We start from the raw sequence: 12122 nt of genomic DNA, 5'->3' as shown, positions 1-12122 counted from the left end.
TATTTACAATTCCTCAATTCCAATAATTAGGATTAAAAAATATTGGCCCAAACCAGTAGAGACCTAAAGAACCTTTGATTAAGTTCCTAATACCTAGAAAAGATAAGCACCTTTGATGACTGGGTGATGCTAAGACGATACTGAAGTGTCACTGTAACTTTTAAATCTCATAAAAGTAGAAATATCTGGCATGGCCAGCATGGCTCAGCGGTAGAGCATCGACCTATGATCCAGGAGATCCCGGTTTGATTCCCGGTAAGGGCACATGCCTGGGCTGTGGGCTGGATCCCCAGTAGGGGGTGTGCAGGAGGCAGCCGATCAATGACTCATCATTGATGTTTCTCTCTCTCTCTTCCTTCCTCTCTCTGAAATCAATAAAGATATATTTTTTTAAAAAAGTAGAAATACCTGGAAGCGACCAGCCTAGGACATCTCTAACCATCTGCACCTCATGGGTAAATATTACCATATTTTACAGACATCATTGTTAAATTAACTGTTTATATTTCCAAAATGTTAACTAAGAGGAGTGAGTTTACTGAATTTGACATCAAGCTAGAAGGGCCAGCTAGCAATATGGAAAACAAGATTCACGTTTGAGATGAACCACAGTACAAAATCAAAATGATAGATTATATGGAGGATGCCTCCCATCCACTTCACTTTCTGTCTCTCAAATCTCCATCAGTGCAAATAAAAGGGAAAAAGCAATGTGTTGAAAGAAAGACTTCACATAAGAATTCACACACATTTGTTTTTTAATAAAGTTTTGTTCTTCTCTTACGTTTTTCAAACTAGAGTTCCTATTTTCTGCACCTATTATTTTCTAATGTCTATTCACGAAACTCCCCCAACTCTCAAGGGTGATTTAATCCCAAATGAAAAAAACCACAAACTATTTTTGGTGGTAATGAAGATACAAAAGGATTTGTTATTGAGAAGGAGAAAGACGCGAGAATCAGCGTCAGAGGGTAAAAAACAGACTAACAGAGAATTAAGGCAGGGTCAGAAACGGTGAGAGGTAATCTATTGTCTGCCGGCACATGAAGGATTAAAGAAAGGTGATTATATTTACTCTAAGGAATAAAATTACATCTTCCTGGGCACCTATGCAAATCACAAGTGCTCTCCAAATAATAATCTTTCATCCTATTTCAAAGGTAGTTAAGTCAAAAGATAGTTGTTCATCTATAGATAGATAAACAAAGTGTTTATCTTTACCTGGAATTTGGAGCTCATCTTCAATAAATCGAACATAATTTTGTGCATTCACAGGTAGCTCTTTAAACGTCCTTGCATTTGATATATCTGTGTTCCATCCTGGAAGAGTCTTATATTGAACTTCAACTTTATTTAAGACCTCTTGGTTTGCTGAAAGTTAAAGAGTAAGTGTGTTAGTTCATGGTGTACACTGCCTATTGTCAAACAACTTTTTGATATCTCACAGATTCACAATCTCTCAAAAATCTTGGAAGCCAGATGCATTTTGGAATTAGACGTTTTCAGAGTTTAGAAAAGTACCACAGTGCGTCTGGGGTCGTATTTTATAATCAAACATATTTCTACAGCAACACAGGATTATTCACCCTAAGCAACTAGACTATTAGTTTCAACATCAGTTCAAGTCAGGTTTTGCTGTCAAATGAGTCTCGGTGCCAAACTAAAAACTTTTGATTCTTAGAGCCTTTTAGATTTCTATACCACAGATCTAAATAATGTCAGCAATCTCACAGAAAGGAGGCCTGCACACCTGTTCTCATCTGGGAAATCTACTGTTTTGTGACTGTGTACAAAAGCTTAGATGGAACTTCCCTACATTAATCTCACCTAACCATTTTCCCTGTGTCCCCTAACAGAAACTGAAAATATACTAAAATCAGAGCAGTTCCTTTGACTAGAGATAGTGTGATGAATGTTGCACTACATACATCCAGATTTCCCCCTTCAGGACTGAAACACACATTCCCTCAGCTGTGGGAGTATTGCCTGCTGACAGCTCCCAGGTCAGAACATCACCAGGAATGCCCTCCACGGAAGGGAGCTGCCTCTGGAGCAGCCCATGTCCAACAGCTTGTCTATATTAGGATGTCAAGGACGAGGCCATTTACCTTAATTTGGGACAACTCTGAAGGGTCACTCTAGCACCAGAGTTCCCCATAGGACCAGCTGAGGGCTTTTTATGTAACTACTTTGCAGTTCAACTTCTCCTTCTGCCTAATCCTGCTTCTCTCACTCCCTCCCAGATGTTGCTCAGAGCACCTACGAGCAAACCACCTGCACGCAAATCTGTATCAGAGTCCGTTTCCCAAGGAACGAAACATAAGACGGTGCCAGGAGTGGTGTGAGGAAGAAGTCTCTAAACTGGGATCTTGGAGCTGGATCACGGCCAGCTGGCTGGCAGTGAGGACCATCAGTGGTGGTAGGTGGAGCATACATAGTCTCTCGCATGTTGTGGTAGTGCAATTGTTAAAACTTCCGTGGGAGGGGACTTGGGACACCCTGCTGGTGCAAAGTACAGTGCTGGCAATATCTGAAGCATTCAGAAACAAGTACAAGGGAACAATGGATCAGATGGCTCTAGATAAATGCCATTCATGAGCTGGAGTGGAGGGAGCTATATAGAGAAGGACCCCCTGCCCTCATTCCAGAAGTCCGTGGGAAAGTCCCATGGCTAAATTTCAACTGTACATGCAAAGAATAGAACCATCAGAGTATTACGAGATAGCAATTGTCACACAGTTGAGTGGGACAAAGATTGTAGAGGTGCTGGCAGAAGGGAAGGGACAGGGTACATTGGAGCCCCGGCACTGCCAGAACAGAGAGATCTCTTTACACCTTATTAACTCTCCAGACATCCAGTTGAGACACCAGAAAAGTGCTCATTGACAGTAAAAAACACACTCTAGAATATACCTACTACAGACACCCTTAATAGAGCCTAAAACTATGTTCTGCCAAGATCCCCGGAAGAGACAGAATTTGGAGATTGGTTCATGCCAGGTTAGAAAGGTCTGGGAAACACCTTGGGCTCTTCACATAACTACACTAACAAAGCATAAAACCAGGCTATATAAATTCAAGATGATCAGCCAGTAATTTAATTGTCCCCTAAAACAAGAACCAATATTCTTCAGAGGAAGGTAACAGAATCTGGGTCTCTACAACATATTACCCGCAATGTCCAATATTCAAACAAACTCATCGGACACTGAAACAGTGATTCAGACTCAAGCAAAGGAAGAGCCAAGAGAAACCAAACTGAAGATGGCCCAGAGGTCAGACTAACGACAATGATTTACATGTTTCTAAGAACTTTAAGCTATCCTCAGTTCCCACTGAGTGGTCACCATTAGCAAGTCACAAAACCCACCAGCCTACCAAGCTTCAGTAAGCTAGTCAATATTCCTTCATTGGGCATATTCCCAGTCTTACAGGACAGCTAAACAAATTAACAGCCCCTATTTCTGGAAGTTGGAAACATTTACAGAAATTCCTGAATAACTGAAGAAATCATTTAATTAAAAATATATCTGAAAAAAAACACTTCCCCAAGCAGGAAGTCTCCCTACACCCATCCACTTTAGACACAGGTCATTTATGTGGCTTGAAGAACAGGGTGAGCTAATGTATTAAGGACCCGCTTACCCTGCAAACAGGTCTCCTTTCGCCTGCCCCACATTTCCCTAGGGAGGGAGGAATGCCTGCATAGACTAAGGATGGGATTCAGGAGCAGCAGAGCTGGGCTCAGAGATACCATGTTTCCTCATTCCTATTTTGAGTTCGCTTGCTGCAGCCCAGCGCTCAAATGTGTGGCAGCTATGAAACGAATGCCAGGAGTAAGTGAACGTACCTGCACTATTCACAAGGGACTAATAACCATGTAGCTATAGATCATAAATTACTCAGAAGAGCTTTATGAAACTGCTGTAATACATTCACCTAATAATATTCTTTATACACAGCCTTAAAAAAATACCTGGGAAATGAGGTATAATTTCACCATCTAACTTGTAAGCAACTCCAACTTTGATTTCCATAAACATGTCCAAAATATCCAATTTGGTAAGTGCCAACCTAGTTGTGGAAGAAAAGACAACGTTTTTAAAGCAGCAAACTCTAAAAAGCTCTAACATCTAACTTGATGAGGGAGTAAAGGAAATTCATACAAAGCTCAAAGTTCCAAAGCAATTCTGAAAACTGGTTAGGATTTTGTTTTAAAACGTGCCACACATAAAACACAATAGGACAATATATTGATGAATTTTTCTCAGAATAAAAAAAGACTTAACTAATCTACTAGTTACTTTTATAATAATAATAGATTTTCACTGATTGATCCACACCCTCTTGCTTAACTTTCTTATGATCTTATGATCCCACATGTATTTGTGGGACGGCTGCCTGGAGTAAAGGACACATCCTAGGGATGCAGGACACAGCAGAACTCACTGTTCCACAGGGGTGACCACAAGAAATATGCATAGTCACACATATGCCATCAACCCTCATTTCTTCACTCTGGTTACAGTCACCTCCACCCTTCTGGACAGAAATTGTCAAGGAGAGAGAGGAAAGCACATCAAGGACCCTTCATGACACACCAAAATCTCCCAGTAAAATGACTAGAAAACAGAGCGTGAGGGGAACTACTGTGGAAATTAGATACAACACTAGATTTGAGATTCTTGTCCCCACATTTTTTTATACTTTATTCTGTTACTCACTAGAAGTTAAGCCTGATGAGTACAGGCATGGCTACATTCGTTTAAATATTTATGTACCTGTTAATAACTTACTGGGCATTTTCAGAGTCAGGCAGTGTGCTTTATGCTCTACTACATTTCTCACCTATTTTCAAAACACCCCTATGAAGTAGGCAATACAATTATCTAGATGATGATAAAAAAAATTATTTTAAAAAGCACAGAAAGCTTAACTTGCCCAAAGTCACACAGCACAATGCATAGATCTGAGGTTTAAATCCAGAAATCAGACATCACTCAAGCCCATGCACTAAATCACTGTTTTATGGCCTCCCCTCTGTACATATACTCTACTCTTGCTCTATCTATCCATCTACCTATCTCTCTACTCACCTACCCACCTTAACTTCCCTCTGTACTCATGCCCATGTAAGAGTATCTTTCCTTCCAACCTTGGATGTCTAAGAAAACCTGGGCTCCCTCTCCTTGTGTCCTTTATCATACATCTTGGTCCGCTTCTACCCTGAACTAAAATTTCAGAGGTTAAAGAGAGAAATTTTTCTATTTTGCTATTACCTCAAGTCTTCATTTCACAAAATTTAACCTGTGGTCATGAATTGTCCTATTATTTCCTGAAATATGTTTCTAAGAATACTCACGCAGTGAACCCATTAATCATATGAGCATATTTAAGCAAAACGAGGTCCAACCAGCCACATCTTCTTTTCCTTCCAGTAGTTACGCCAAACTCTCCACCCCTTGTCTGTAATAATTCTCCAATTTCCTAGGGAACAAGAAAATAGAACTTTAGAATTAGAATACTAATGCTGTCAATCTAGTAGAATTATACTTAAGATCATATAACAAGTCAGAGTCTCCGTGAGAAAATATCTTTCAGAAACTAAGCTGAAGACAGGATTCCCTAGAGATGATGGGTTTCATGTGAAGGAGGCATTATTTGGAATAGATCCACTTTGGGCTTCTTTTTTTACCTTATGATGTCTATAGATCACTTCCTAAAATTTAGGTTAATATATAAAAATATAAATACCGCATATTAAAACTAAGTTGTTAGTATTTACTAAAACAGACAACTTAAGCCGATTGTCTAAAGAACTATAGTTTGATGATTTCCTGAAAACCGTAAGGCAAACTTGCATCTACTAAGTACTAGTTCATATCACAATGACCTTATTACAATTATGTATTTTTAAAAAGTTTGCTGTCATATTTGATTCCTAGTTGCTTCGGTTTTCTGTGTCTCAGTTTCCTCATGTGTACAGTGGGGAAAGTGACACTACCCAGCTCCCTGAGCTATTGTGAGGATCCAAAGAGCTTCTAGGTATACAGCCCAGGTCACCACCATGCCAGTGTTGGCTAGGATCAGACAATGTCCGGAGATCACTTTCCTCTCCCGTCTCCTAATAAGCTCTTGGTGAAAGGTAGTTGTCACTTTTAACAACTTTTGCCTCTACCATCTCAACCCTCTTGATAAACCCACCTTCCTTTAGCCTTGCAATGACAATGACCTTCAAGTGACCTCTAATCCCTCCTCTTGTCAACCTGCTGCCAGTAACAATAAGGGTGTGCATATATTTTTTAATGTTGCTCTGATCAGTCTTGCAAATTAAGTGGTGAAATGCACAGAAGAGAATTCATTAAAGGTTTTTATTTTAAAACTTTTGAGTTAGAGGCACTGAGAAAGGCTTACATTGTCTTGTTCTGTAGGAAAGGCCCCAATGCCAACTCTAGTTGTGTAAGCTTTCACAACTCCATACACTTCTCCGACATTTTGAGGGGGCATCCCCAATCCGGTACAAACACCTCCCACTGTACAGTTTGAGGAGGTTACGAAAGGATACGTTCCTGAAAATAGAAACACATGTTAAATATATACACACAGATATATTTTATAACAGAATTACTATGAAGATTCTGCACTTGAGTATATTCTAGGTCTTTGACAGACTTAAATCTAACTGTAACCACCCTCCCAAAGCCTCAATGTTTTGTTGATTCTTTCCGTACAGAAGGCGGTAAAAGCGCAGGTGGTTGGCGCTACACCTGCAGTGCTGACACGGGAGTGGTTCCGTGAGTGCAGCAGTTCCTCAGCTCTGTGTGGCAGGTACTCACCCAATGGACCGCGACATACTTTAATGCCATAACCCTGGTGTTATTCTACTATACAGACTTATCATCTGTGTATCTGAACACTCTCCTGTTTAAAACACATTTATTTTACTCCCTTGATACAAATAGGGTACCGCAGCAACCTGCAGTGGCTACGGCATGCTGTAAATGTGGTGGTATTCTAACATTTTCCTACCTTGTGATGTCTACTCCGGGAACAATCCCAGAAATGGCAAAAGTAAGCTAAGAGTGGTATACCCTCACCCAAGAGCCTCTTCATATGTAAAAGTATTCACTATCCTAATTAGATACTCTGCTTTCTTTCCAGACTGGATAAGGCACCTTATATCAAAAAGACTTATCTACTACATAGAAATACACTTTCTTTAACTGGTTTACTTGGAGTCAAAAGCCAATGGAATATCAATAAGAGCTGAGAACAATCAGACTTATCCTGAGCGATCATGTTTAGATGATAAACTAATGGGGCAATAGTGTGAAGATGTTAAGCGCTAAGTTTTTGAAGATGGAGGAAATGCTCTAAACCCACTCAGAAGTTCACGCCCGGGGAGTTAACTAAACAGACTTCCATGGGTTTTAGAATATACATACATGTCTAATAACAATATATATTAGTCCCCAGTATTTTTTTTAAAGCCTGAATTAAAGACAAAGATTCTTCCATAGCATTCATCTAATCATCTTATAGTTCTAAAGAAATGAAGGCTGGAATTGAACCACAAACCAAACAATAAAAATCACAGTTTATAGGCTTTTCTAATGAACAACGAAACTTAATGTATATATTATTGTCTTCTACAATATTCCTTAAAATAAAAAAAAGATTAGTACAAGATGACCAACTTCTACCATTCCTGCACATGTATATAAGCTAAAAGCCTTGTTTTAAAACCCTTTAATGCTAACATGAATTATCTATATCTTAAGTCCCTTAGGTACTAAAGTACTAGTTGAGCTCCCCCTAAGTCATAGCTCACTTACCAAAATCAATATCTAGAAGTGCTGCGTTGGCACCTTCTACCAAGATTTTCTTTGGTGGTCCATGCAGGGCCTCATATAGGAAATAGACTCCATCTTTCACCATTGGTTTAATCCTTTCCATATAACCCTATATTCAAAGATGAAAACCAATGTTAATGCATACTAAGAAATTTAACCATAACCAGTATGAGTAAAAATTCCCTGGCTTAATGATGGTGGAAACTGACAAATGACAAGTAGAGAGGGGCAGGTGGCGGTGCCCACCCTACTGCCACACTGGGACTACCTCTGGTTTCTCATGCTGATGCTCCAGAACCAGAAATGAGACACTAGCTCAAGAAAGGCAGAGATACAATGAAGTTCAAAGGTTCTACATAAACCTCAAAGCTAATAAGGTGACAGCTTTCAAAGGACCAAGGACTCGTACTTCATAAACCAGCTTTCAGGAAAATTCAAAGAACTGAGTACATTACATTACAATTTTCTATTTTGTGAAGTATTAAAAGCTGCATTTATAATCCATATAACCATGAATTTTAAAACTTGCACCTTAAAATGTGATTCTCAAAATGTGGTGAGGGCCAAGCACGCAAATATCAATAATTAGTTGCTAATATTCTTCCATTATATTCCATTACAGTAAAGAATCTATACAGCCATATAGTAGACAATGTCCAGTACTATTTTACAAGTGAGCATTATAAAACTTTCTCAAAACATATTTAAGTTAATAATACTGCTTAATTTTATAATTCAATTAAAAATGTAGTATAAACAGGAGTTGCCCCAGTACCTCTAGTACAACTGCAATAAAACCTAGTTTCAACTATGTTTAAATATTTAGCCAGACTAGCATGGAAATTCCAAGTTCCGCTCATGAATTCACCAAGGTGTGTTCTACCCAGTGATGAAAGTATGGTCCTGTCTTGGCTCTAGTCTCCAATCTCATGCTTACTCCTGTTTTAGTCTTTTTCATGCCTAAAATGACCAACCCATCACCACATCCCTTGTTCTTTAAAGACCTGGTTCAACATATATCACCTATTAAGAATCTTCTTACCTAATTCACCTACTTTACATTCACACAGAACATGTATAAAATGGAACTGAAAGGCCATATCCATACTTTAGTACATAAATATTTCCAAGTTGCTAATAATAAATTAAAAATAACTGTTGCATGACAGAATGAAAAGAAAATGGCAATCTATCCTAAGCAACAATCAATACACTGAAATCCAATTTAGATTGTTCCTTGGAGGTCTTTTTTTTTTTTTTAGGAATTTAGTAAGTGGAGAGGCCTAAGGTCTGCAACCATTTTTAGAATGACATACGAGGATGGTAAACTCCTGTTCCGTTCTGGAATTGATATTCATACTTATTTATAGAAGAGGAGCAACCATCAGATACACAGGAAGCAGCTTGAAATTCACCAAAAATTGCAGAGCAATGGAAGGGTGGAGCGATAGGAGACTTGACTACTGACTAATTCATGCACCGCTGACACACAGTAGTTGCCACCTTGGGCCTCATCATTGGCCAGTTACCTTACTTGTCTCTTAAGAAACTGGCCCAACCGGGTATCACTCCTGAACCAGCTGGCTGGCTCGTCTGTCTCGCTTATCCCTTTGCTGATTAACGTCCGCACTGCTACGAGTGATTTTTTACATAATACAAATCTAGTCTTTATTCTGCTCAAAATTATTCAATAGTTTTTTCACTATCTCCAGGATAAAAGCTAAACTCCTGTTTAAGTCCTTGGCTGTAGGCATGTAAGACCAATATAAGACCTATGATCTGGTCCCTACTTGTCTAACTTTGTTTTCAGGTACTTCACTCCTGTTCTCCGCTCCCCACTCAGTATTCTGTTTAAGCCGTGAGAGGCGAAGCTACTCAGATAGACCATGTCCTTTTAGGCCTATATGCTTTTAGATTTAAAAAGGGCAAACACTCTGCTTTACCAGTTCTTTTCTATAATACTTAACATGTATCTGTCTGGCACTCATTATACCATAAACTATTTTGTGTATAACTTCTAAGTCAGCATAGAGTCTTCATTCTTATATTTTCAGTTCCTAACACAAAGCCTGAAAGAATGAAAGTTCTAGATGCCAAGTGGGCAAACAAGTTTTTAAAAGGACATTAGAAAGGTCAGAAAGCATTACCTTGAGCTTTTGTAATTCACCTTCAATGTCTATTTCCAAAGTGGGGTATATAGACTTGTACTGGTTTGCCAAAACTTTGAACCTGACAAATTCAAAAAAAATCAAGACATTGCTCTGAGAAATATGGATAAATCAAGATATTAGCTCTTTAAAATATTCTAAATAATATCAACTGATTCAAATGGTTTCTGTAGCTGAGTGATCTAACAAATTAAACCCAAAATGTAGTTACATCCTGAAAAATAAAACCTAATAAAGGAGAGTAGTCATATGAATAAATGACACTCTCAAAATATGTTTTACTCCAGTTTAGGAATATCAACAATACAATTAAGGTTCTGTGTGTAGGGGGAAATAACTGAAATCTGTAACCATAAGACTTGTATCTGAATTAATTATATTATACTGTGTACAAAACAAAAGGGATGATCTACATGATGCTTTTAAAAAAGACAGAGGCAGACATTAGCAATCAGTCTATAGTATTCCCATTGGAGGTGCACTGACAGTGCAAACCGTTGACTGAAAATGCATAAAATCCATGATACCCTTGAGTCACCTGCTATTAAATGCAACCAACTAACTCTCCATCACTGAGTCACCATTTGCTTTCCTTAAACATAATTTTGGTTTTGTTTTCTGGGGGTGCTGCTATGATAGCATCATGTTACTTTTCAGAAAGTTAATCTGAAATTAAGGACCAATTAAAATGTAATAAAAATAACTTTAACATTCTAAACAAAGCAAAAATGCCAACCACCACTATTCAAGTAGAATACTGATTTTACTAGTCTACAACCTGAGTTTTAAAAATTCTAGAATTCCATTTGCTCTGTCTGTTTGGAGACACAAGCTAGTTACCTCTCAGAGAAGCCATCAAAATCAGAAACAAGATCGCACATCCTGAGTCCACTCCGAGCAGCTTTGGAGGAATAAACTGGGCCGATGCCCTTTTTTGTGGTACCCAAACTTCAAAATAAATCAAAACAAGCTTGAAGTTAGACAAGAAAGATGCAATTCTTGTGGTCAGACTATTTTCTGTTTTGCCATTTCCTGTAAGCTTATTTTCACAATCCACTGATTTTTCTCTGAGCTCTAAACTAGATATTTTAATACTTATTTTTCTTCAACCTCTGGCCTAGAATTTAAGCATAAGAGTCTGGATATGCTTCAACTGCACCAAAACCAAAAAACAAACAAAGAAAAAAAGACCATACTTCTTTCCTGCTTGTTCCTGCCTCTGCTGTTCCTGGATACCATCAGCTGCTTGATGAAAATCAAATACTGCAGGGAAACAAAGTCAGTTTTTGTTGAAACAAAGATAATATAGGAAAGCAAACCATACTGTATTTTAAATTACCAAAGTTGTAAATCCCTTCAGTCTAACCTCATTATGACAAATTAGATACATTTTAAGAAAAGACAATAATGGTGGGAGTAAAGGTTATAATGCTAACTGGTATATTAATATAAAAATATGCCTGATCATTCATTCCTGTTTATTGCAATCTACACTATTTTTAAAATGAGTCATGAAGAGGGTAATTTTGGAACACCCTACCCAACAATTCTATGAAGCTCAGTTTACTAAGATATCTTCTTTAAGTTCTGGATGCCAGAAATCTAGGGGTGATTTTGACATCTCCCTCTCCCTTGCTAGTCCCAAGCCTCCATCATCTTTCACCAAAACTGTAGCCGTCTAATGAGTGTGCCTATTTCCACTCTTGGACACCTCTAATACATAATTTTTAATGTAGCCAAAGCCATCTTTCCAAGACACAAATATGGTGTCACCATTCTTTTGCCTTAAAAACTCAATGGCTTTCAACTGCTGGAAAAAAATTATATATCTGATAAAGGATTAATATCTAAAATATATAAAGAATAAAAATTTTTAAAAAACAAATAAAAGAAACAAAATATATAAAGAACTCATACAACTCAACATCAGAAAAACAATCTGTGGTGCTCAGATTAAGATACTGAATTTCACAGAGCAGATGCCAGGGGACCATGGGAAAGTTCTAAAGATAAGCAGCGGCTTTCATCACACAGTACCTTACTATAGCCACAAGACAGAATGAATACCAAAAGGCTATATATAGGGTGTCCCCCAAAAATG

At 38.2% G+C, this 12122-nt stretch overlaps 1 protein-coding gene across 2 annotated transcripts in view; it reads right to left on the bottom strand.

The window, feature by feature from the left end:
• The window catches only part of ADSS2 (adenylosuccinate synthase 2), a 29329-nt gene that overhangs the window by 1368 nt on the left and 15839 nt on the right, over positions 1-12122 (bottom strand). For both annotated transcript variants that reach the window (XM_081124133.1, XM_081124134.1), the window contains 8 exons: positions 11218-11284; positions 10862-10969; positions 10001-10082; positions 7836-7962; positions 6415-6569; positions 5363-5487; positions 3977-4074; positions 1222-1371 (listed from right to left, as the gene is read on the bottom strand). In XM_081124133.1, coding sequence (XP_080980259.1) covers positions 1222-1371; positions 3977-4074; positions 5363-5487; positions 6415-6569; positions 7836-7962; positions 10001-10082; positions 10862-10969; positions 11218-11284 — 912 coding nt within the window. The remainder of the gene's footprint in view (positions 1-1221; positions 1372-3976; positions 4075-5362; positions 5488-6414; positions 6570-7835; positions 7963-10000; positions 10083-10861; positions 10970-11217; positions 11285-12122) is intronic.

Source organism: Miniopterus schreibersii, assembly GCF_964146895.1.
Source record: "Miniopterus schreibersii genome assembly, chromosome: 21".
In the NCBI taxonomy this organism is placed as follows: Eukaryota; Metazoa; Chordata; class Mammalia; order Chiroptera; family Miniopteridae; genus Miniopterus; species Miniopterus schreibersii.
This window is presented reverse-complemented; position numbering and strand designations above follow the sequence as displayed.